Source organism: Anopheles nili, chromosome 2 (genome assembly GCF_943737925.1).
Source record: "Anopheles nili chromosome 2, idAnoNiliSN_F5_01, whole genome shotgun sequence".
In the NCBI taxonomy this organism is placed as follows: Eukaryota; Metazoa; Arthropoda; class Insecta; order Diptera; family Culicidae; genus Anopheles; species Anopheles nili.
In genome coordinates this window covers 33688668-33714959 of record NC_071291.1, presented here as the reverse complement: position 1 = coordinate 33714959, position 26292 = coordinate 33688668, and the positions used below count along the sequence as shown (strand labels likewise).

The 26292-nt window shown below is 46.9% G+C and overlaps 1 protein-coding gene across 1 annotated transcript; it reads left to right on the top strand.

Annotated features, from left to right (window-relative positions):
• Positions 1-200: 200 nt before the first annotated feature.
• Positions 201-24710, top strand: LOC128722059 (inhibitory POU protein). Its single transcript, XM_053815877.1, has 6 exons — positions 201-326; positions 2975-3031; positions 9138-9305; positions 22368-22767; positions 23842-24073; positions 24521-24710. Exons 1-6 carry the CDS (start codon positions 201-203, stop codon positions 24708-24710), a joined length of 1173 nt encoding a protein of 390 aa, XP_053671852.1.
• The last annotated feature ends 1582 nt before the right edge of the window (positions 24711-26292 follow it).

The window sequence follows — 26292 nt, the reverse complement described above, 5'->3', positions numbered from 1 at the left end:
GCCCTTCGAACTTGCCGTCCTGGGACAGGAGACAGTGAGAGAGTGAGAGAGAGAGAGAGAGAGAGAGAGAGAGAGAACGCACAATTTGTTCGATCAGCTTTCGTGAAGTGTCCAAAGTGCATTACAACGGCGCCAAGATTTACTCACCGACGCCCTTAGACGCCTCTAAGGCGTTAAAGCTGGAAGACGAGTTTACCGGCATGACTATGCCCGTTTATCCGTCAGCCGATAAAATGAAAATGAGTACTCCAAGCTGCTTTCCCGGTCGATACAGCCCCAACTACAGGGGGCCCGAGCAGATGCGACGATGTATGGCGAATCCATCGGTAAGTACACACGACGCTGGTATTATAATTATTTCTTTGTTTTTTCGTTTTTGGAAACTGTTTATCAAACCAAAAGTTAAAGATTAATCGTCGCGAATATTGGTCCTATTTTGGCTGCATTAATTAATACTCAAGATTCGTTAACATTAGAGGGGTTATTAAGTAATCTTCAATAGTACTTTTTTATGGTAAAATTCAGTTTTAATAGAACCGTTTTGCATCAACCAAAAAATTAAAAAAAAACATAACCAGTATTAAATCGATAAAAATGTCTTTTGAAATATGAACTATACTCTTTTTATTTGAGTAAATATTTTGTCTGTTTTTTTTTCTTTAAACATATTGTCTCAAACAAAACCAGGTAATCTAGAACGTGTTTTAAAGAACTTTTCTGGTATGATTATGTGCCATTTTATGTTTTTTGCTAAATTTTGCCAAATAATAAATGTCCATCTGACCTGAAATCAATGAATATCCATTGTTTCGCGCAAGACTTAAGCTACTCCTGAACACGCAATAACATTTTTCAATAATGAAATGGTGAAAAAGCTTAAAACGTGCTGGGGCACACAACCGATTAGTCCTGGTTGGTGAGCGTTGTGCCCCAGTGAAATGTGCTCAAGTGCCGCAATTTGTCATTTTCCCGTGGTGGTCACAGGCCAGGGAAGTGGAACATTACCTCCGAGCCTCCTGCACCCGTTGAAGCTAAAAATCAAATTTTCATAAGCTATTTGGCCCTCCCAGCCCTGCCGACGGCCAGTTCCACGCGTTTCCTGGTGCACCACGCCTTACGTAAGCGAAGCGCCCTAAGTGCAATTGCCTAAGAGTGCGATGTCCCCGAGCACGTCCCTGCAGGCCTCAAGATGTGGCCACGCTTCCGGCCACATGCCACACGATGGCGTTGATGATAATGATGGTCGATTGTTGCCACCCACCGGTCGGGGTGCTCGAGTGGGCAGAAGCTCCGAGGATGGACATTCTGCCGGATTGCCCTATTTTGGCGATGAAATAGCAATGAATAACCAATGCCACTGGTGTGTGTGTGGGGCGCTGGAAAAGTGAGATAAATATCATCGCACAACTGCGCACTCGTGGGCCAACGTGGCCACAATTAGTGCCGGAATTGGACCGCTCGCAAATGGCCCTTCTCGCTTCATTAGCAAAATTAACAAAATTAATCAGTGTCTCCCGGTGCGTTGGGCCGTCAATCTTCGTCTTTTCACTGCCTTCGTCGAGGGCTGACGCTCGGTTGGTCAGTTTGCAAGGGACGCTGATAAATAAGGCACATGTAAAAACCGAATAGTTTGTCCAAGGAGCAGTTTTGGGGTCGCGTAATTAGTAGCTTCTGTTCGGTATAAAATCCATTGCACCGGAATGTGGTGCTTTCGTTGATCCTGAAGTGAATCTTCAGTGAAATTTAGAGAAATTGATTGCCAGTTTGATACCTTGAGCAAGAGCGCGACAGAGAAGTTGTGAGCGAAAGCAGAAAAAAAACACGTTAAAAACAATGAAAAAGTTTCCATCCAAGCAACCGCAGCATTCCCAAATAACTCTGCGGAATTGTTAACCCTTGGTTAGGCTGAAATTGTCAATCAAACACACACACACACGTGCAGGAACGCATACATCCTACAAGATTGCCACGTAAACACGTTTTCCCCATCAAGTTGCGACGGTTTTTCCAGAAGTACCTTCGATTCTGGCGATTTCCCGCGTCAACCCGTAAAAAGTTTTCGTTTCCGGTGCTAGCTAGGTGGTGGTGGTGGTGGGGATTTATTGTCCACTAAATTGATATTCTTGGCTTTAATTTTTGCGGAACGGGGTTTGATGGCCAGTACGTGGGCCCGTGGTTGCTCACGTTTACGAGTGTCGCTCCGGTCAAGCGGCTGGTCGATTGCCGGTCGATCCTCGATCTGGCCGTTCGACTACCATTTCGCTCGCCATTTGTCAGCGCATCGCGGAGTAATTACGGAGCAATGGGAGGGTTTTATTAGGTGATTTCACCAACTGCCGATCCCGAACGTGATCGTGCGGTTTTGAACGGCGACCGTCAGCAGCATGCAAATCGGTCTTTGCGGAACCGTATCAGGAACACGCGAGCGCGGTAAAGGATGTTTCGAATGAATATAATAAAGACGATACACAAGCTGAACCGACAATGATACTGCTGATTTGATTCAAAAGCAATGAGTCGAAATGGCCCGTGGCTTTTTGTGTTATGCTAGCAATAGCGGAAGTGTTCATCAACTTGTATCGAGAAACATTCAGTTATTTAAGTTGTTAAGAGCGTGTAATTTAACAACGTGATACACACCGCCAAATTCCTTGAATTAGGAAGATGAATTTCGAAAGGCTTCAACTGTGGGGATGTTTTGAGAAACGGTTCGTTGGTTATAAAACGTTGTTCAAGCATAAAACTAGTCAAGAACAAAAAAAATGAACGTTAAAATAAAGATTTTTAATAGATTCTGTAGTGAATTTTATTTGAGTTCCGATTATAATCAAACCATAATTTTTCAAAGCAAAGCTGCAACTCACTCTCATCACTTTTTATGCTTATTTTTCGTGTTTTCCTTTGAACTAATTAACAGTATTCTATCTAAATTATTTCATTTCGCATACCGGTTTTCGTATCTTTCCATTTTCAGAGTCGTTTCCTGGAGGATGCGTCGCTAATGTGCAACTCCTGGTCACCTAGGCATAATGTGAGTGTTTGCAGAAAATTGCTCAGTAAATTTGATTCTCTTTCCAGCTTCGAGCTTGCAAAATACTCCGAAATCGTGTGGGGGAGGTGAAATCAAACTGCGTACAAACATAGTTAGTAAAGCTGCCCGGTACAGAAAGTTCAAGTTTTTTTTTGCTCCTCTCGTTCCGTTCTGAAACATACTGAATCGCCGGCAACCAGTTGTGAAAATGGAAATCTCTCCAAGCATTTCGGTCCTTCCTGTTCGTGTTTAAAACACGGCTCCTACACACCGATTGCTTCCAATGTAACAGCCCTTGAAAATGTTTTGAGGTTTTGCGTTTATTTCCGCCCAACGCTCGGCTCAAACTTGGACAGGTTCCATCCGGCAGTCGACAAAAAAAAATGAAACACAACAACCTCCGGGCCTAAATATACGCTGAAAACTTTGGAGCTTGTTTTGCGTTTGCTCTTTTCACCTCACCGAGTGAAACCTTCGCTTGCTCGGTAGCATCGGCCTGTACCAAGCCTGAACGCTTACCAGTGGCAGTAGTATCGATCGGCCTCGCTCCACACAAAATGGCGCACAGACACAAGGACACCATGCGCCGCATGCTCGGTGGGAAAATCGAAAGGAAAAAAAAGGGCTCGACGGTCTTGCCTTTCGACAGTTGATGTGCTTAAGTTTTCCGGCCACCGTCGCTGGCCTCTCGTGTTTTTTTTGTCGCTCCTTTTCGTCGCTTCGCTGGTAGCTTTATTGATTACTGTAATGTTTTAAGTGTCGTTTGATCGAGAACGTCGTTTCCGGCTGTCACCGGGCCGAGAGTTGACATTTATCGAGTGGGATAATGCTAAGTTCGTTCCGGTGTCGTTCCCATCTTGACAGGAATGTCATACGGGGCCTCGGAACGTTTAGCTGCCGCTAGCTGAGCTGTACAATGCGATGAAAAAATTGGTTCAACGTTCTGACGATGGGAGAGTTTGAAACGCAACGGAAAGAAGACTTGACGGGAATTCCATTTTTGCCTCCTGCAAACTGACGGGCTATTGATAAGAAAATTCGTTCACTGATCGAGCTTAATCCTTTTTGGGACATGTCGTTGGTATTTTGGATGTAGTTTCTATAGCGCCTAAAATGTTGGCGCTATTGAAAGGATTGGATATTCACAAGCGCGCTTCATTTCGTTTTTGAGTTCCACCAAACGGAAATACTTACGCGAAATAAGACGTTTTAAGGGATTTGCGATCAGCTTTCTCGTTAGTTTTGAGCCAAAGCTGCCATCAATATCGCAATACGAAAGTTGGCCATGATGAAAACTCATCCCGGACAGTGGCTCCTTCCAAACTCATCTAGCAGGCGTTGACAACGGAAGACAATGCGAGAAAATACCATGAGTTGACAGATTGATCCGATGGTATCTTACAGGCGGGCCAGCCAGTGAACTTCTGCTTCCTGTTCGAGCACCTGTCATCGGTGATAGTCATGGTCGTTTCAAACTTTTACCTTATCGGATTGGACAGCCCGAGAACAACGATGGCCAGATACATGCACACATTGCCACCGGCACGTGTGCCACGTGGACGAAAGTCTATTGACATTGCTTAATGTCGTTACGTTATTTTGGGGAGCTGTTTAGCGAGACTCTATTTGATATACGACGTGTTTACGAAGTTTTGGTGCTGTGCCAGCCAGTTACCTCGGTACGGCGTTAATGTTGCTGTTGCTGCTGCCTCGATTATTTTCATTTCTGGCAGGTGGTGGTAAAAACAAGCCTATCTGCGCGTTAGCTGACCACCACCGAGGTTTTTGGGAATAAAAAAGACAGGTGGACCCGGTTTGTGGCTGGACATACGAAATTATTATTCTCTTTTTTTTGTCCTGCTTGCTGTTGTTGGAAATTCCCACCCGGCCGGAACAGATGGAGCAGCTCACAGCGACACGGAGTGTTTGTGGGCGCAAAAGTGGAAGAGAAAAAATGGAACTGCACCCCACCAACAAAAAGGGGTTTTCCACGGGGTTCCAGCCGACGAGGCCGATTTATCCCTTCCGCGAGCACATGCACAGGGCGAAGCGGTCGGTCAGTTTTCCGTCGGTTGGCACATGTTTCAATTATCCAAATTATACGCTCGCCTACTTCGATGCACTCGAGTACGGCTGCACCAACGCGCGGGTGCACCATTCGATCGGTCACATCGGGGAGTTTTTCTTCGCAGCGCACCGTGGATTTGGTGACGCAGAAATTTGGCCGACAATTTCGAGGCTACGCAACACGGCATATACTGCTTTTGCGTGAGTCGTGGGTCAACGGTCGGTGGTGGTGGCGGAGTGTTCCGGCAAATCAATGTTGAAATAATAAGGGACGGAAATATGTTTCGGGACCGAACAATAATAGCCGGGTTCGTGGATCGCTCCCTTTGTCCGGATATGCCGATGCCGGTGGGCGACGGTGGTGGGAGGCACCGAGGACAAGGTGGGGGGGGGAGGGAGGGGTGTGTGTGAGAGCGCAGCAAGTGTAAATAAAATTTTCCACCGCTCGCAGAACCAACCAGCCCTGGGTGGAGGGCTGGAAAACTCGGGAGGGTGCTCTCGGCAGCACGCCATCAAGCTGCAATTTCCCCCTGTTTCATAAACCTATAAATACACCTGTTACAGTTGGGAAGTCCTTCAATAAAAATAAAATAAACTCACTGCGGAAAATAAACCACGATATAGCGCGGGCACGATACGCCAGTAGGCAGCATGTTCTCGCTCTCTATCTCTCTCTCTCTCTCTCTCTCTCTCTCTCTCTCTTTCGCTCACGAACGTACCGCACCGGGCCTAAAAGCTGTGTTAACGACAAGGACCCTTTTTTCGTCCTTTCCTCCCTTTTTGCCCCTCCCGCCACCAACTCGCCCGCAAGGGTTCACTGAAGGGCTTGCTCGTTGTCGTCGTCGTCGTCGCTGGAGGGACTTTTTTTTCCCCTGTCTCGACCGATGATGATTTCTCGCTGCTCGCGGTCCGATCCCTTTTTGGCCCTGCACCCCCCGGTAGGGCGCGATAAATTTCCAAAGGGCCCAAAAGGGAACGCTCGCCAAATGGTACGGTCTCGCGCGCGTGTGTGTGTGTGTGTGCGCGCTCTACCGAACGGGGTGAGAGATTCTTGACATGAAGTGCTTTTGTATGATAATTAACAAATTTATGTAGCACTTCGCACGATGGATGTCGATGTCTTACGGTTTTATGGTTGGAGAGGATTTTTCCGGACCCAAGCGTGCGTTTCTTCTCGAAGGGGTCTCTGCTCAAAGCCTGCTGCGGTGAAAATCGAACCAATCGCGCTCCAGCTCGTACTTAAGGTGCATGGATTAATGTGCCGAAGGTGTATCGAACAAGGTGTATAGACAGGTTGAAGCGGCCAAGGGGGTAATTTTCCGAGAACTATGACAGGAAATTTCTCATTTCCCATCACATGGTCATTCGGCAAGCGTGCGTGGTAAAAGCAGCGGGCACTCAACGCCTTCTGTCTGCTGATATCGATCTTGATACGTAAGCGTTTTCCCGGCAGTGGAGTGAGCAGGAAATAGAAAGAAAAAACACAACAAAAAAAAAAGCCAACCACAACCAACTTTATCGGTGTGGGGGTCTCTAGAAGCTAGCGCACTGGTTTGTTGTACCACTGGCGCTAGCAGGAGCGACCGCAATGAGAAACGGGGTTATTTTTTTTGTTATCCTGAAGCAGCATATGCTGCAACTCAAACATGCCTCTTTGCTGCGTGACCACATTGGGCGATATTTTGCTTGCTGTTGTTTTTGTTATTTCGGGGGTTTTGGGCTCGAGTGGGCTCATGCGTACACGCTCGTTACAAACCGAGGGCAATAGTAACCACAAATAACATCCGGTCACGTGGCTCGGTCTCGCGTAGCCCTCCTGAGCGATCCTTCAGGCACTTCAGGCATCGTTTTCGACAGGTTGGCATTAACGAAAGGCGGCATTTTCCCTTTGCTTTGGCGTTTTCTTCCCCCCCCCTCCCTCGCAACCCCACCGACGCATCATCATCCATCAAAAATCAAACATATGGCGTGCGTTTGTGTAGTGCGCGTTTTTCCCTGCCCAGGCTCAATAACGTGCCGGGGATCGGGTTCTTTTTCCCACCGATTCTCGGGGATTGGTTTTCCGTGCGGCTGAGGTACGAACCGACCTGAGGTGGTTTACGAAAATTAGAAGTGGGATTGCCTTCGACTGCCATTCGCCCCCCCCCCTTCAACCCCGCAAATTGGATCAAATGATTCGTAAACCACCCACTTGTACCACGGGTGAAAGTTTCCGTAAAATTAGGATTACCATTGCTAATGCCAATCGTCGTGCGCTGCTACACCGTTTCGATTTGTTCTGGGGGCGGCCCGTGCCCCAAGAGAAGAAGCCAATCGAGGTGCCGTGGCCAATCCCCCCGCGTCATGGTGATGCTCGATGTTCGGTTGATTGCGAAGGATGCGAAGGTGCAGAAGAAGGAGGGTTCTTTTTCTTGCACGCCACGCACTTTATTATCGAATTTGGAGCGGCTTAGGCTTCGGTCTCGGTGGTTTGGCTCAAGGAAATGACAAATTGGCTCAACCAGGAATGGAAGGATCTGGCGGGAAATGGCTATCACCTGCGGGATTGCGATTGTACTTCGTTGCCAGAGCCGGGTTAGGCGTTTGATTGAAACAGAGGGGATTTTATTGTGTAGGCTTGCTTTTTCCAATCAAAGCACATATATCTACCATTCAGTAGGGGATTGTTGCTATCCTTTAGGTGGAAAATTTGCTTCCAATGTTATAACAATTGCTATTGGATTGAGCTAGAACAAAAGACATAGAGAGCCATTTGGAAATTTTACCATTTGGAACTGCATTAAAGTGGAATATATATTTATGAAATTAACAGCATTTGCAAGAACTATTGACAGAATTGACGACAGATTTCGTCAACATTTCAGGTAATTTGTACAGGGGTATATTTTGCATAATATAGGAAGGAAGACTTGCTGCTCTCATGTCACTAGAGCTATCATATTTTAGAACTTATTGACTTGAAAATTAACGAGCATATTTTTGTCGCCATCCATAATAGTACAATTGGATAGACGAAGCCTGGTTTGAACGATGCTAAATTGATGTTCTAGTGATCCCTGTATTTTCGTCAGACACACTATCCAGCTGGACGGACCCTTCGCTCGAGATGTCCCATTATATACGCACAATAACACTTAATTTTAATGTCCTCATAACAAAACCGGCCCATACAGGGACCACTCGACTCGAAGCTCAAAATCGTTTAAAATCATTAAAATTTTACCACCACCGGTTGGTCGAATTCAGCACAACCCCAAAAATAACGTAAACCTCAACATACTAAAACCGCTACCTTCTGCTACCGACCGGTTCGAGCGGCCTTTACGTAACCAATCCGTAACCCCTCGGACCGGTGACAAATCCCTCACGCTGATTGTAAAATCGAAATGTGACAGGTTCGGTCCATCCACCGGCCCGGTAGACCAGAACGCACAACGCTGCTGGCAATCTCGTGGTGGCAAAATCATTACAAGATAACTAATAAGCTGCCCTCTTCAACCATCAACCCGGCGAGGTCGGTTCAGCCCTCGATTCGATCGGTGCGTTTGCGCATGGCACCGTGCTACGGCAGCCATTGCATTGTCATCATCATCATCACCATCATCATCATCATCAAAACCGTCATCTTCCGGCTCGGGTCCGCTTCGGTGATGCCAGCACCACCAACCGACCGAAAAGTGACAATTAACCCTTTGATTTTGCTGCTCAAAAATGCCTCCTCTGGGACTGTTGACGTTAATTAGAAAGGCGTCAGCATGAAATTTGATGGTCAGATGGCCTTCCGCTCGGTGCCAGGGACCGGCTCAGCTCGGAATGGAAATTTATCGTCCACTTGATGGAGGATGGCATGTGGATTTTTAATTGTGTAGAAAATATCGCTTTGTTCCTCATTTAGGATTTTCGGGATCGGTAACTCGCCCTGCCGTCCTCTGGTACAGCTCACACCGGCGAGGGACATACATTATGCAGATGAATCTAGCACCGTTTGGTTGCGCAGCCTAGGTTTTCACGCGTGTCTTTCGTTCGCTTCTCGTTACAGGGCGACATATTCTCCGGGCTGAACGATGGAATTTTAAGCAGAGCCGAGGCCCTCGCAGCCGTCGATATCGGCAAGCACCAGAACAATCACCCACAGATGGCAACGCAGCTGAAACACGACGTCATGTACCACCACGGGATGGGAGCACCCCCACAAAGGCCTCTACAGGTAGGTCTCAAATTAGGTCCTTTTTGTTCCCCTTTCTACAGCCACAGTGCTTGTATGCATTCGGGTGTCAATGAGGGTTCCTGGTTTGTATCCTTTCTCTGTATTATTATTTTTTCTTCTTTTTCCGTTCCGTTCGTCCTCTCCATTCGAAGAAAATAGATTAAAGCAACAATTCATCGCCGGTGTCATAATATTGGTACAAAACACCTGGCGGCTCCATCAGCCCGTTCAGACCCGTACGATTCGGAAAATGTTGTTTATTTTTTGCCTTTTAACGCTGAACGAACATGTCATAACAAGAAAAAAAAAGGTTTTAGATGACGTATTTTAGTAGCACAGTCACTAATAGGACTTTATAAATCAAATATACCATACATGGGATGTACATATATTCAAATTTAATCAACATCATACTTATCATAGAAATAATAAAAATTCCCAGGGGTTCTGTTCCGGAAATGAATGGTTTTTTAGAGACTGACGCTATGCTAAAATGGTTTTAAAATAGTTTTTCAAAGTGATTTAGGTGCCTTCAATTTTTAAAATTACGCAAATGTACGGTCATACTTTTTTATATGAAACAGTGGTTAGCTGGCTGGAGTTTCAAATTATTTATCCCTTTAAGCTTAAACTTCAAATCTAATTAAATAACAGACGGTTACTTTCAAGCACGCGCTTCAACTGTGAGATTTACGATGGAAAATAATTTCTATCATCAGTTATCATTTATAGCCATATGGCTCTAACCGACGAGCTCAATTTTTCCTTAAGAAATTTTTGTAAAGCGATTGACAACTGTAAAAAAATGCATTTTAAAGGTGAGGTCATGCCCGTTTGAAAAACATTTCACTTCTGAAGACTATTACAATTCACCTTTTATAGAGCCATACAAAAACAATTGAAAAAACACAATCCTCAAGCATCAATCGTTGGATCAAATACATTTTATGGCATAATATCAACAAACAAAGCACAATCACAGTAAAAGACACACAAAATAGTAAACTTGTTATCGTAATTTCCCAAAAACGCCAGTTGTTTCAAAACTGTAAGGCGATATACAAGCCGTAAAACTTTGCGTCTTTGAAAGGGGTTTTTAGCTTCGCTCTGCTACACGTGTAACAAAACTAATCACGCTGCATCGGCTTAGCGAAGCACAGGCAAGACGATCGAAAATCCATTAACAGCGCGCGCGGAATTAGAAAAAGGATCATACCAAATCGCTCGCAATAATTACCAGCGATTTAGAAGCTTGGAAATTCCGCGCCGATCGTAATCATAGCCGGGTCGTTCGGCGAATAACGCGCCGTTTCACAATTATCCTATTACATGGTATCCCTTTTTTCGGTTTCGGCAAAACAATCAACACACCGGAGGCGGTCTATGCGCCTTGCGCTCCTTACGCCTAGCCAGCTGGCACGCGTCCTTCGGAGCTACGCTGTCCCGGAGTTTAAACAATCAAACCAGCCAGCGTAATCGTGCTATCTTCTCCCTTCTCTCGGGTGCCTCCAGCCCACCGTTGCCCGTTGCGCCTTTTTGGCTGGGTGGATTAAAATAATTTTCAATTTCCTCTCCCGACCGAATCCCGGGTGCGTGCCTCCCGGCGTCAGCCTGCCGTCCTTGCGCCCTTGCTAACCACCGGAACGGATGGTGTAACAAATGTGATTTTTGCCATGGGCCATAACCACCCGCACTAGCATCACCACCCGCACCAGCACCACGTAACAAGGTGGTAAGGAAATGGTGCGTTTCCCATTCTAATTTGCCACGATTGACGTGGCACGTTTCGGGTGCGAGTGGTCGAGTGCTTGCGATCGAAACCCCCTGCAACGTTTGGTTTGATTGCATCAAACGAGGGCACAACAAGTGCGTTTCCTTCGTGCACACGAACGAGTCCCATTACTGTGTGGGTGTGTGCGAAGGATTTTCTTCCTTTTCCTTGGCACGTAAATGAGGTGGCGCCCACTGGAGGAGAAAAAAATCCCATGGTCGTAGAAACAAAACATCATCAACTGGAAGAAAAGTCGTACATGTGAATAAAGTAAAATAAAAAACACACACCCACACACACACACACACACACACACACACGAACGGTGAGATGTTCCACTCAGGGAATGGTCGTAGAGGATATTTTTTGCTTCTGGTTCTTTTTCTCCATCGGTCGGTTCCGTCCGTATCACTTTTATTACCATTACTTGGTCTGCAATTGCCCAATAGTGCCCGGAGACTTTCATTCGTTCGTCTCCCTTTTTTTTTCTCTCTCTCTCTTTCTCTCGTTGTTTCGTTGCCGAAGGGAGGCTTCATCTCGTACGCAAACACCAATTGAGGCAACAATCGGCGGAGGGAAACAAGGACCTATTCACAATTCCCTCGGTTCGCATCGGCGATGCTGGGGCGGCCCGAAAAAAGGAAACACGGAAAAACTTACCCATTATTACCTTCGGGGAATTGAAAACTCGAGGACTGCGCCCAGCGTAGCCCTGTTTCCTCACCCCGGACTCGGAGGACCCATTCAATGCATAATATAACACAACAAAGGGCGGCTTGTTGATAAAACATTTTCAAATGTGCTCCCGCTTATCATAAGCGCACGGTGGGTCGCGAACGAATGGGGGGACGTTTTTCGGTGGCCATCTTCGTCGGCGGGAAGCGCGGCATTTTCCGTTTCCCATTTGGCATGTTTCCCTTTTGTCCTTGTTCCGCCACCTTCGACACCTTCGACAGTGCCGCGATCCACGATTGCCGTGCAGTTACGACATCTCAATTCTCCCGTGGCCACCCAACCGGTGGCTGACACGTGGACGGCACGTGACCCTCTGTCGAACCCCTCCAGGATGGTGATGGTTTCGAGTGTGTAAAGATATTTTGTTTCAATTGATATTTATGATTGTACCGGCGCTTCGAGGCACTCGCAGTTTGCGTTTAGTTTACCTTGTGCGGTCCCTTCGCGGCAGGTCTGCCTTCAGGGCTGTAATTGATCACAAACAAAATCAATTACTGTAATGAGAAACAAACCGAAATTGCACTTTACATGACATCCCCCTCCCACCCGGTCGGTTCGATTGCACGAATTTAACGGTTATAATGTCGCGCCACCGCCCTCTCGAATGGAAATTGTTTTATAGTTCTTTTTTATTTCTTTTTTAACCCTCCCTGGGCTGAGAGTTTCCGCACGGGCACAATGAATAGTACAATTAGGCGCTCGCCGTTTGCGCTTCGGGCACATGTTGCAGTTTTGGTGGTTGTGGTTTTTTTGGGTTTTTGTTTTCCCCGTGGTCGTGGTAGTATGCGTTTTAGCACTAAACTTGCTATGTCTTGCTCAACGTATGCTTGTGGAAATATCCTTGGCGATATATGAATGTTTCTTGCTCAATCGCTTGAAGTAGCTTTATATCCTGAGGAAGGTTTTGTATTTCATCGTTTTTTTTTTCACCAGGCTATCATGAGTAGGCACAAACACACGATAGTCTGAGTTACTCTCATATGCAGGGCTGACTATCCAGCTACGTGACAGCTTCAAGTCTTAGAAAGCCTAAACAAGGCAGGCCTTGACCGTACATCGGTTTGTTGAGCCGTTTAAAAAGAAAAAGAAGAAGAAGGATTATGAATATGTTTCATAATACAATTCATACCAGTAAAGAGAGAGACTTTTGGATCATAGTTGCCGGTCCTGGTAATAGCTATGGTTGGTAAGCATCATTTCAAAATACGGATTAATATAGATGGGCTCAGACAGCTGGACTTCTGCATCGTACCATGTTAAAACTTTTGTAAAGAAGAAGAAGACCGGCATAGAGCCTAATTTCGATTTGAGATGCCACATTCTGACTGCTCAATAGTGCATTTTTTAGCCATTTCTTGCTACAATTACCAATCCATTGAACTAGAATCAACACCACGGTGATAACAGAGTATAATGCGTGATCGAACTTTTAGATTCAAATGCGATTTGTTAGAACAAAAGCGCTACCTAACAACGACATCCTGTGGCACAGGATAAGCCGTACAAAACAAACGAATGTGCTTATTCCAACCTTCAAACATCATTTTCGCTAGACTTTACGGTTGATTTTCTGAGCTGCTGCAATGCTTTTTCAATGCTCTCCAGCATTGTTTATAATTTCTAAAGCCCGCTGTTTATGTGCGTGGGTGTGTGTTTAAACTCCTAGCAGCACATACTCAGCACATTACATCAGTTGACCGAAACGGAAGGCATGCGATGCTGCCCGAAGCAGGATAATTGTGTGCTCCTTTTGTTTATACTTTTAGTTATTGTTTATATCCAACAAAGCCTGCACAAATCCACGGCAAATCTCTTCCCCACCGGCCCCCAACCCAATCAATGCGTCTTGAAGACGAACCCTTAGGGCCCGAAAACACCGGCAACCGTTACAAAAGCCACCACAAAAGGGCGACCGGTTGTTGGGCCCAAAACCGGGACAGGGAACCGGGCAGCACCACCACCGGGTTCGTGTTTAGCAAACCAAATCTCATCCCAGGTCTCGCCGAGAGCGGGACGGATCACACTAATGTTGCTCGAGCGTGTACTCCTTCGGAAAACCTCAGAGTTGTCGAAAAGCATAAGCCTTCATAAATAAGTAATGCCCAACGACGACGATGGCGGTGCCGCCGACGGCTGGTCGGGAGGATTGGAACCGTCCGGAAACGGCAGCAAAGGCGAGGTCGGATGTGAGGTCTGAGGCTTCGGAAAATCGATACCAACGGCAACATCCAGCCAGTGAGTGAGTGAGCCCGGTGGTGGAAAGATGAAACAAATTAAGTGGCGAAAAGGAGCAAGTATTGTGTGGGTGTGGGTGTTTGTGTGTGAGTGGGAGCTTCCTTGGGGCGGGACTGATTGGTTCGGAAAAGTTTGATGAAGGGACAATGATTTATCATTGGGGTTTAAACCGGCCCAGCCAGCTATGTGAGGTTACATGTTGCGTGCACGCCGACGATGAAATCGTTTGCGGTGGCTTTCTGTGGCGAACCGGTTGACCATGTTGGCGCTCGATCCGGGAGAGAGTTTTCCACAGGACAACAGGACAACGGCACAACGGCACAACAATGCCGCCGCGATTGCGTGTGCGTGTTTGCGTGAGGAACGGCTCCCAGCCCGTGGGGATACGCAAACAAATCGATACCGATGCCGATGGGCAGTAGATGGGGGTCTGGAAGGGCTTTTCATGCATTGGAAAGAACCTCCATTATGGAGCGACATTTCTCATCCACGTTCCACGTTTGTCCCGCCCGCAGTGGGCAGGGATCATTTGAATAAATCTACTCCACACTGCGTCCGTTTGCTCGAATGGCACACGGCCGCCGGGCGAAACATCTCCGGCCGTTTTCCCGGCCATTTTCCCGGCCATTTTCCCGGCCGGAAACTAATCGAAACGGGGGCGCAAAGCAACATCATCCATCCGGTTTTCGCATCATGGCTGCTGTCGGTGGTGGCGAGGTTTTGCTTTCGAAAGCCTTTTAGCATACCGGAAGCATATCGGTAGCTCCCCCTCCCGAGTGGGGTAGCAGTGAGTGTGTGCGTCTGCGCGAAACCACCCCCACCCGGAAGGTTCATCCTTCGCCAGGAGCAGCCACGCGTATGCCTGCGCCGGTGGCATTGTTTGCCTTTGTTTTTGGGGCCGGATTTTCTATCTGGCACGGTGCGGGTTTCGGCCATTTGTGTCATTCCCGGAATGATGCCGTCCGGAAATGGCCCTTTCGATTGTGCGCCAGCTCGTTTTTGGGGCCGTGCGTCCATTCGTTCGTTCGTTCGTTCATTCGTTCGCTTGGCCCATTCCGTTCAATGGGCTCATTCCGTTTTCGATTCCCGGTTTGTGCCTATTTGGAGCCGTGTTTCGGCACTGCAAACGGGAGAGAGTGAGACCGAACGTAAAAAAAAAAAGAAAAGGTAACATCGAACGATAAAAACGCACCGCGTAGAATAAAATAAATTGAAACAGAACCGAAACGAGCCACCGAAAGAAGAAGAAAAAAAACGCCCTTCGGAGCGGAAACGCGCAGAAAAAAATATGCATTTAATATCCAACCATCGGGCGAGAGGAGGTGGACTTGTTTTCCACGGGTGGCGACAAATGAGTGAAGAAAGCAAAAAAAAGTAGGGCCCGCTGCTGCCGCTGCTGCTCTTCTTCGAATGAATCTATATTTCAGGGCGGAAGAAACATCCATTTAATGAAAATATCATGACACCCGGTTTGGAAGGACACTTTTGGCTCGAGGAAAACCGTCCCAGCTTGGGTTCCTGTTGTTTTAAATGTTGTTTTTGATTCAAAAACCTTCACTCTGCTGTACTTAAAACACTCTCCTCCTGGCAGTGGATCCGGTGACTATCTTTTTCTTTTTTTTGGCTCACGCCTAAACTAATTGGTTGATAATAAGGAGTTGCGAATGGGATAATGCGAGCTAATTAGGGGGCTAGATTAATGTGCTGTTTACATTTATTTGACTGATTTCCTGTGCCGTGGAAGCGGTAAATCTGGGGTGAACATTTCAACCATTTGTCACCAGACCTCAAAGCAGGGCATATAATTTCTTGGGGATTCTCACCGATATCGCGCCTCACTCTCTACTGCGTACAACGCAATGACTGATTATTCTACGGCTTCGAGAAAACTCAAGTCAAGAATGCGTAACAAGGCAGGCCTTGACCAACGGCCCTGACAACGATTGTTGTGTCACTAAGGATGAAGAAAAAATACTCACTATAAATAGACATAATAACACAAGATGTCAGGATAAAGATCATAGGATAAAGATCGCAACAACCCTCAAAAGGTTAAGGAAACTCGCGCACCCGTGCGAAATCTATTAACCCGGTCAAAGTGTATTCTTTTCCTTTTTTTTGTCGTTGCTTGAAGTATCTCACCGACACGAGATAAATTTTAAACTCACCGAAAATACGCGCTACTGTGCTGGGTCACAGATTTTCCTCCCGCAAGCCATTAGCCACCTTTCCTGCCTATCAGCACCGGCCGATCTTAAGCACTTGCTGATGCGCTCGCTAATAGGATTGCCATGATCTTGTTCCAGCCTGTCAATCTGTGCACTTTGACCGTGGTTGCTCTCTGGCAGAGGGGTGCCACACACACACACGCACGCACCCATTTACTAGGAAGTTCCTGCGGACAGATGCGCTTTTTGCCACTTTTCCCGCAGGTCGAGAGGGTCGTGCGAGCGCGTGTATCATGGCTCATCTAATTGTTGGGCTTTTTTTTTCCCCCGTCACATGCAGAATGGAAGCCCACGGGAAATACACGAACACGGGAAGGGTCGATCGGGAATGGAAGCCCGCTCGAAAAAGCAGCACACGCGGGAAAAAGGGTGGTGGAAAAAGTGAGCGTAATATGGAATTTGGTACGATAAAACAACTCACCGAAGTAGCAGAAAGAGGGCTCGTCGGCCGGGAGAAGATGGCAAAAAAAACCAGCGCCGAAGCATGGAGTTCAAAACAGCAATAACAATAGAAGCGATGCGAACCTGCTGCTGAGGATGTTTTTATTCTTCTTCTTCTTCCTCCTCCTCCTCCTCTTCTTCGTCCTTCAGCATCCCCGCCACAGCACCAGCCCGGGTAGCAGGACATGGAACACGGAGATTATGCACTCCGGGGAGAACTCAATTGCTTTTATAGGTACCGGCGATATAAAAACGAGCGTGGAAAAAAAACAGAACACTACACCCCCAACCCCAATGTAACAAGTTTCCACGAATGGCGCTTCGTGTGGGATTGCTATTTGGATTTCAAAAAAAAAAAAAGGGATTCCGACTCGGGCTCGGCTGGCAATGTTGTTTCTCGTTGTTGCCATCACCACATGCACATTACACGGCTTCGGAAGGGTCAAAAATGCCATCCGTGACACAATGCTGGAAAGACGGGGGGTTTTTCCTTTTCGATAAAGATGTAAAACGTCCCGGTGACTTTCCGGTGGCGCGACGTCCCAAAGGACAGCACGGGACAGTTGGAGCATTTTATTAGACTGTCTTACGTCTCGTAAAAACGGTCGGATTACGGTGCGATCTCGATTCGATTCTCGGCCTTTCTCAGCCTTTTTCTCTTACTGGTCCCGTGCTTCGTCAACGCAGGGCAGCGGGGGATTGTCTGCCGCTCTGTGGTGGGTGGCGTGGGAAGGATGCTGCACTTTTACTGCAAAACCGTGAAGCAAACGTTCGACGTTACGAACAATCGGCGCACATTTGCGGGAATGAGACTTCAAAACAATCGCCAACACCCATTTGTTGCTGGTGATGTACTCTGGTGATGTGGCGCGCGAAAAGCCAGCTCGTTTCGGTGGCTTTATGTGTGCATGTGTGTCCGTGAGTGTGCACATTCATTTTTTTTGGGTTCTTTCCCCCTAATTTCAAGCACCCTGCACACAAGAAGGGAGAAAAAGATTCATGGCAACTCGAGTAGGTCATTTTCTTTCCCCCAACCTGACGACGAGAAGTTGCCATTACACGGAACCCCTCGCGATTGTGGGCAATTTTCCTCCCGATCATAGCAGGCATGGATGGGTCTCAAGGTTTTTAGCTGTCAGGTGTGTAACGCGCTACCGGTGGTTTTCACCGCGTATCGCAACTGGTGGCGGTGTAACGGTTCGTTGAGCAACAATCAAACTACACCACGGTGGGGTGGTTTTGTTTCCTTTTGTTGTTGTGCGTTTTTCTTTTTGTTTTTTTTGCTCCTGCTGTACCTTTGCTTGAGCACTTCATCACGGGTGATGGGCGTTCGTGTGTCGCCGTTTCTTGCCGAAAAGGGAGATGTATCTCCAGCAAAATCTCCCGAGGGTGACTTCTGATGGTTGGTAGCGTTCGGTGGACCAAAACGTGGCGCAAACGAGAGGAAATAAAAACAATGAGCACCGGGCCACAACAGCAAACAAACACCACCATCAAAGACATTCCACTGCAACGGGCGGCGAGGACTCGAGCCGTGGGGTGTGCATTTGTTTCTATTTACCTTGGGCGCGTCTCTCGCAATGCTTTCCAGGGGGGCGCTGTTAATTGTAATTTATGGATCGAATTATCGCCTCCTGGTAAAGGTTACATTTATTTCAATTAAGGACGGATTCCGGCCTCCACCGGGTGCGGCGTTTGCTTCCATTGCCCCCGCCGAATCGCCAGGCCACCAGGTGGATCCGTGCAGAAAAGCGCATTTCTCCGCACCTCCGGTGAAGGAATTAATTCGGCGCTCAACAGGCACCAGGCACTGGACCGCACCGGGAGCGTTCTTAGACGGGCGTTGTGGGCGAAATAAAACAGCACCATTTTCACGCACCAAACCGCGAGAACCAGCGTGGAAATGATTAATCTTCTTTGCCCCGGGAAAGCCCGTCTCAAGTGTGGCTGAAGTTCGCCTATGACAGATTCATAATTACACCGTGCAAATTAATGAGGCTCATCAGTTTACAAAGCGAGAGAGAGCGTGCCTGGGATCGGTTGAGTAAAAAAGGGCGCCACTGGCACTGGTTTGACAAATGAGCAAATTGAGGCCGCCGTATGATGGGCTGTAATTAATTTAGAACGCAATTCATTACAACTGGCTGGAGTCTGTGGAGCAGCTTTATTGTATTAGCTCAACAATGATTGGCCGCGCTAATAGGGTGCAAACTAAACGGGATTGCGGTTGATGGTGCACTTAGAGGTTGACTCTTCTATTTTTTTGCTCTTTTTTGATCGCGAGGAGAACGAAGTGATTCGTTTGTGATGGATGGGATTAATTTTAAAAATGGCCACAATACAATTGGAGTTGTTCTCACTTAGCATAATGCATGTTTTAAGGGTTTGTTTTTGTCTGATTACACTTTCCGCGAGCTTTTTTGGGCGGTTTCTGGCGCTCACTTCAGGATGATATGAACTTTGGAGTTGCTGTTAACTTGTACAGTTTGTTGTACCATTGTTTCGCAAATCGGGTCATATTGAGTAACTTCGGGAGGAAAAACAAAACGCCAGATTAGGTTCCAAAGTGGCAATCAGCCACGACAAATTTGTGTGCGCTCGATTGCGACCGGAAAATGGTTCGACGAGGCGACCTGTAATCGGCTTTAGCTTGGAGCTTGGCCGGGTTTTGCTCCCTTCCCGCAACCGAAAAAAAGGTCACAGGGCAGGTCTTTGCTAATGGGACGAACATTTCGAACAGTTCGGAGTGCATACGGACAGAAACGGGACATGCATGCAACGAGGGATCAAACACATTAGTACTCGCAATCGCAAAGAAGATGACGAACGGGATGGTAATAAATACGATTAAAGCCACACAGCCGAGAGTGGCCAGGAGCGGAGTTTCAAACCCACCCGGGGGAGAAAGCCTTGCCCGTTCGTCTTGTTCGGTAACATCTGTCAGCATTCAAGTGGCCTGCAAATGCTCTTTCCGTGCTACCGTGACAAGCCCTCCCTGTTTCTGGTGCAGCAAAGTGTTAACGAGAGATAGATAGCGAGACAGTGGCCGAGGGAGATTGAGAGAGTCCTTTTTTTTCTTTCTTTTCGTTGCCCTGCTCAAGAAAAGATCAACAGTTTTGAAACGCCTAGTCAAAACAAGCGACATCCCGGAACGGGGGGTGGTAATTTTTTGCTCATTTAAGCCGTGCCTCTCGAATGGCTTCGTCCTTTCCGTTCGGGAAAATCTGGCAACATATTTTCCCTTTTAGGGTCCAGGCGCGCACACCTAGGGGTCAGGCTAGGGTCAGACAGAGAGAAAAAACAAAAAGGGGAAAACAAAAACACAAACCCGGGAAAACGCGCGAGGTGCAGGAAGGAAAATAATAATAGCGCATCAACGCCACCGCGCCGATTGCCGATTGTCGCTCAACTGGTGTTCTACAATATTTTTGCATTATCCGTAACCAACTTGTTTCCGGGCCATGAATAAATTTCGCCGCCCCCTCGATTTGCCGGCTTTTCGGGGCCCTATTTGTTGCGATAGGGGGAAAAAAGACATGCACACACACGCATCCATTCCCGGGTGGGTCGATTTTTCCGTAATTTGTACGTAGTTAAATCGTTTGGGAATAACTTTTCCTTTTCCACGATTGTGATGAGATTAAAACATGATCCTCTTCTCGTGCTCGCGAAGTGGTTTTCCACCCGCCTGCAAACAAGGGGGTGGTTTCGCTCTCTCTCTCTTTCTATCTCTCTCACGCACCCCAATTCGATTGCTATTATCCTTTATTTCACCGGGAGGCTCAATACACATTATTTACAAATTACCACCGTAATGTGTGACGTATGCTCTCTTCTCTCCCCCCTGGTCGGAAGGATGTGAGTGCCGAGCGCAAGGACGCGTATAAGGCGACACACCGACCGGGCTGCTCACAGCCTGTCCCTTTTTTTTTCTTGGCTAACGTTCGTGTACCTTTGCGTCGGGTTTTGGCTGCACCGAGACTGGCCAGCTTCCTGTTGCTCGCGGGCCCGGTACTGACCGGGTATCCCAATAGATTTCCCTCACGATGCCCTCACGAACTGCTCGCCTGGCTGTTTTCCACCGGCGAACGCGAACACAGGCGAGGGGGTTAAACAAGGTTAATGAAAGGCAAACAAGCACCTCGAGGCGGTGTCGGGAAGGATGCTGCCGTGGGAGGACCACACGAACGGTGGAAACGAGCAAACAAAAGCCGGCTACGAAATCGGCCAAATTGGCAGGGAAGCAAGAATAACAAGCTTCACTGCACACAAGTCACACTGGACGCTGGATACATCCTTGGACAATGGTGCCCACCCACACACACACCCTATCGTCGGTGTCGCGGCATTGCCACTGCACAGGATAATTGACACTTTTGTGGCCCCGCAAATCGATTGGCTTGGTCGGGAAAATCTGCCACACAGCTCTGGCTCCGGGGCATGAATTTATGGACACTCGTGGAACTATTATAAATAGTTCGAAGTTGGTAAACATCAATTAACTTTTACGGGCGGTGGTGCATAAATTAATATGCTTCCCCGTAAGGGCAAGCGTCCCCGGCATTCCACCGAAGGCATTCCGGGCAAATTTTGGTTCCGTTACGAGGATGCGCCATATTTCTTCGCATAATGGGCCAAACAAATAAATGTTTCGCAAAATGGCGCGAGCCGCCGGCAGTTGTTGAATCGCACCGCAAATGGGAAGCATATTTGTGGCTTTTGTTTAATATTCATTCCTGGTGCACGGTCGGGGTCTCGTACGGCCAAAACGCGATTAAGTAGATAAGTTGGGGAAGGATGGGAACCGGGTTTAAACCTTCGACACGCCCGGTCGAATGGTTAGTGGCTGTGGAAAATGAAATGGGTGTAATTACGAAAACGAGGCGAAATTAAAATGGCTAGTGGGAACTGTTTGCGAGGTTGTTCTTATTGCTTTCACCGGCGGTTCACGAGGCGGGCTGTCGGTGGCCAAATTATGACCCGCTCAATTGATACGCCTTGGATGGGGGTGGTGAAATTAACCTTTGTATATCGCCAAAGCATCGTTTAATCCAGTTCACCTTAATTTAACTCAAAGTATGCCGGTAATATGTGCATCTTTTGCTTCTTCAATGTGAATAAAGAGCATAATCGGGTTACAAAAGATGTACAAAAGCGAACATTCAGCGAAGTTCGGTAGTGGAAACTTACGATGAAAGCCATCAACCTTTTCAAGACATGCAGAAAAATACGGAAATACTTGAGGAGTTGATTTAAATGAGTTTAGAAAGCGTCATCTAGGAAGTTACTCAAAACAACAATGAAGAACTGCAGGGATTACGGCATGAAAGGATCCATACAAGGACTCGCAAAAGGGACACTAAAAGGTGTACTATTTAAGCTCAGTTTATTTCGCTTAATTTATGATTGTTTGATACTTAGAATGCTGCTATTTGATCGTTAGGTTTTTGTTATGTAATAATAAGTGTTATATTTGTCGCTCTTCGCTATCCCAATCGATTGTTACTACTTTACTTTAGTTTCGTTCCTTTCTTTCGGTTGTTTCAAAGTAAAACCTCCCCCCTCATAGATACCAATGCTCCCCCCTACTCTGATGACTAATTACTAACCAAAAAGCTCATCCTCCTCCCCCGTTATCGTCCCTGTTCACAGATGCACCACACAATGGACGGTATCGATATGCTCGATCCGACCGGCTCGATGACGACACTGACGCCAATGGCGGAAACGCCAATCTCGTCGTCCCATCACCAGCTGCACGGTTCCTATCACAGCATGAACCACATGATGGGCCACCACCACAGCAGCCACCTCGGGAACCACACGCCAGGTAGTACGGACGCGGGCACGGACCGGGAGCACCCGGGGGCGGCCGGAAGTTGCGTCTCTAATGCAACCTATAATGCAATCTTCGCAGATGGCTTCCTGGGGGCCCATCATCCGGCGATGGCGGCCGCGGTGGCGGCGGCCGGGCTGCACCCGGACACCGATACCGATCCGAGGGAATTGGAAGCCTTCGCCGAGCGGTTTAAGCAGAGGCGAATAAAGCTAGGTAAGCTGGGTGAGTGGGAGGGGGGATTGTACGGATGCAGGTTGCACCGGTGGTGGTGGTGGTGCATTAAACTCAGGGTGGAATGAGACACTTGCGTATGCATACGTTCCGACGGGGGCTGGTGATATTTGTGATTTAAATTATGCCCCAGCCAGCCCAGGCTAAGCGTGTAGATTGCGATAAATATTGATGGTGTGGAATGCAATCGCGGTTCTGAAGATGCACCCAAGCAGCGCTATCATCTTCGCATGCACTTTATCTGATTTTGGGCCCCTGTTGGCTACCGAAGGGAAGTGAAGCATCTTCCGATGGACCTTCGCCGAACGTTGAAGGACCTTTTGCTAGATGGACGAATTACACGCCACACGACTGTGACGGGCGTGACGATTTGCAGTTTGCAAGCCAACCGACACGAAAAGGAACGAATGAAAAGGGAAAAATCAATAGCACAAGCCGCGAAAGGGGTTGTTCGTCGTGTCCTGCGCTGCGCAAGGGTTGCCTATTTCGCCGATTTTCGCCCACTTTCGCTAAGGGCGCAAAACGGAACAACGGTACCGATGTCGCAAGTCAATTAAAGTGTGCCATGAATCTGCAAAAGCACACTCCCTCTCCTGAGATGGGGTGGCCTACTGTGAGTTTGTTTTCGGCGTACCCCGGGGCTGGTGCGTTTCCGTGATGAGGATATAACTCATCATTATCGGTTGGTGATAAAAATTGAAACCATCTGCTCGCGTGTGGGCAGAGCGATAAAACCGTCCACAGAATCGGCGTTTGAGTGAATGTTTGGTTTGGGTGTTTTTTTAATGCAATTTAAATTTTACCAATCACAATTGCCGATGCACCGCACCGAGGGGACCACAAAACAAGGCGAATTAATCATTTTCGCGAACAAATATGCTCGATGTTGGATTTCGGATGTAGGGTTTAGGGCATATGACGCGGATGTGTTTAAAATGGTGTGTGTTTGTGACTTCACAAGTGTGCTTCGGGGGGGGGAGGTTTAAGCTACACAAAGAAAAAACCCCATTTCAACACTAAACACTAAATGGCGTTGTTTCGTGATTTCCATTGCAGGAGTGACCCAGGCGGACGTCGGGAAAGCCCTAGCGAACCTAAAGTTACCAGGCGTTGGTGCACTGTCGCAGAGTACCATCTGCCGATTCGAGAGCTTAACCCTGTCCCACAACAACATGATAGCACTGAAACCGATCCTGCAGGCATGGCTAGAGGAGGCCGAGGCCCAGGCCAAGAACAAACGAAGAGACCCGGATGCACCGAGCGTGCTTCCGGCGGGAGAGAAAAAAAGGTAGCGCCGGTTTCTGATTTTTCCCGTATTTTCCCCTAGTGTTAAGCTTGCTTGTTTTCTTTTTTTTTGTTTTGCTTCTCAGGCAAGAATGTCGCATGCCAATTTTGTTGGATATTTTTGCTTAGTTTTGCAGCATTTGAAGGTTTTTGTTTGTTGCCGCCGTGTTTGTGTATTCAGATAGTTTTTTGTTTCTTCTTGTTTCAGTTGCTTTCGGTTACCCTTTTTCATTTGCGCAGACTTTGCGAGGATTGCGAGTTGCATTTTCCCCCAGTTTAGTTCCGTCGGCGCACCAGCACCATTGGTGAAAAGCTTTGTATGTCCTTTTTATTTTCTTTCATTCTTTTTTTCTTGTCTCACTCCGTCACCAGACACGCCACGCGCACGTTATTTTTCCTTTAGTACGCTGCTGTTTTAATAAAAGTAATCTATATCGAGTCTTTTTTCAAGAAAAAGGACTTCCATTGCTGCACCGGAAAAGCGTTCCCTCGAAGCATACTTTGCCGTCCAACCGAGACCCTCGGGCGAGAAGATCGCAGCAATAGCGGAGAAGCTGGACTTGAAGAAGAACGTCGTGCGCGTTTGGTTCTGCAACCAGCGCCAGAAACAGAAACGCATGAAGTTCGCGGCCCAACACTGACCTTCGCAGGATGCACAGCTGGAGTTAGGGAATAGTGTGACTTTTACTAGTGGTAGCAACGTAGCTGGTTTTGGATATTAGTCTACTAGTCATGGTGGCGTCACGGGAGCGCGCTTCCCGGGGGGCCCAAAAGCAATACACGGGGCTGGAAACCTTTAGCCGGGGTGTGTGGGCGCGACAAAAAAAAAACGACACAAAACAAGAAGCAAAAATCACGACACATAAAACTAGAATGGGAACCAATTGAAGATTAAAAACTAACTCTAGGATTGTTGTACATATGGAAATAATGCATCTAACGTTAGGCATCAAATCAACCGCAGTAGTAGCAAGCAGCTAATTGGAAGAGCAAACGTGCGAGGGAAGGAGAGAAAGTATGCAATCGCAGCGAATTAGAGTATCATTTTCGACTCCTTAAGGATTGTGATTCTTTTTTCCTTAGTTGAAGTAGACCTAAGCCTTCACTTTATGATACTGCAATTTAAAAAAGAAGAAGAAGAAAAATGCTACAAACCCGTGGGCAGCGAAAACGGGGTCGTAGCAGGCTATGAGTTGGCAGGACTCAGAAGTTTCGCTGCAAAAGCCCACCTCGCGAAACCGATGGGGTGGGATTAGGCTGACGGCCCCATAGGCCAACGGCGATGAAAGTGCAATATGGCAGTTAGCTCTTTTAAGTAACGCGAGATAGTAGAGTATTTGCTGAAAAAGAAAAAAACATTTACAAACACACAAACACACACCCACACAAACGAACTTTAGTGCTGCAAAACGAAGTGAGGCAAATAAGGACGAAAGTTGTACCGCAAAAAAAAAGCAAGCAACCGAAACAAGGCAAGAGCATCGAACGCGAAATGCAATAGCACCCAAAGGGACAACATTGTTCTCTTGAAGAATAAAAAAAAAACAAGTTATAATAGTAAAACGAAGTAACATCTAAGAGACACACGAAAAGCAAAAGCAGTTATAGTGATTTTTGTTTTGAAACTTTTCATTTGTAATTTGTGTGGTAGCGAAGTTGTAAATAATAAAAAGTAAAGCAAAAAACGAAAAAAACAATAAAATTGGAAAATGTAATTTTTATATAAAAAAAAGCATTAGAAGAGAACACAAAGGCAGAAATAAATCTGATAATAAATCATTTAACATAGAACACACGCTCGGACTCAGTTAGCTTGGTGGGCTGGTTTCGAAGTGAATGGAGTTACGCGTTTAAAAAAAGACAAAATCCATGTTTTCTACACCTTTTGAGGGTTTTCGATTCTCGATTAAACGGTTATCAAACAGATGATTTCGTTGATTTCGATATTAACGTGGATTTTGTGTGGTAAGTAGCTTTGTATGTATATTATTTTATTCTTATTTAGTAGAACGATGAGTATAGAAGTTCGGTTTGAAATAATGTGCGTTTTCCGTAGGTTCAATGCAAATAGTTTCTTTAAGTTAACTATTACAGACCATTATCATTGCTTTTATGATATCTCTTCAAATTCGTTTGCAATGAGAGTAACAGATGTTGATATTGCATATATTTCTTTATTTTAGATTATGACGAATTCAAAAATTCTATGTCAATTTGGGCCAG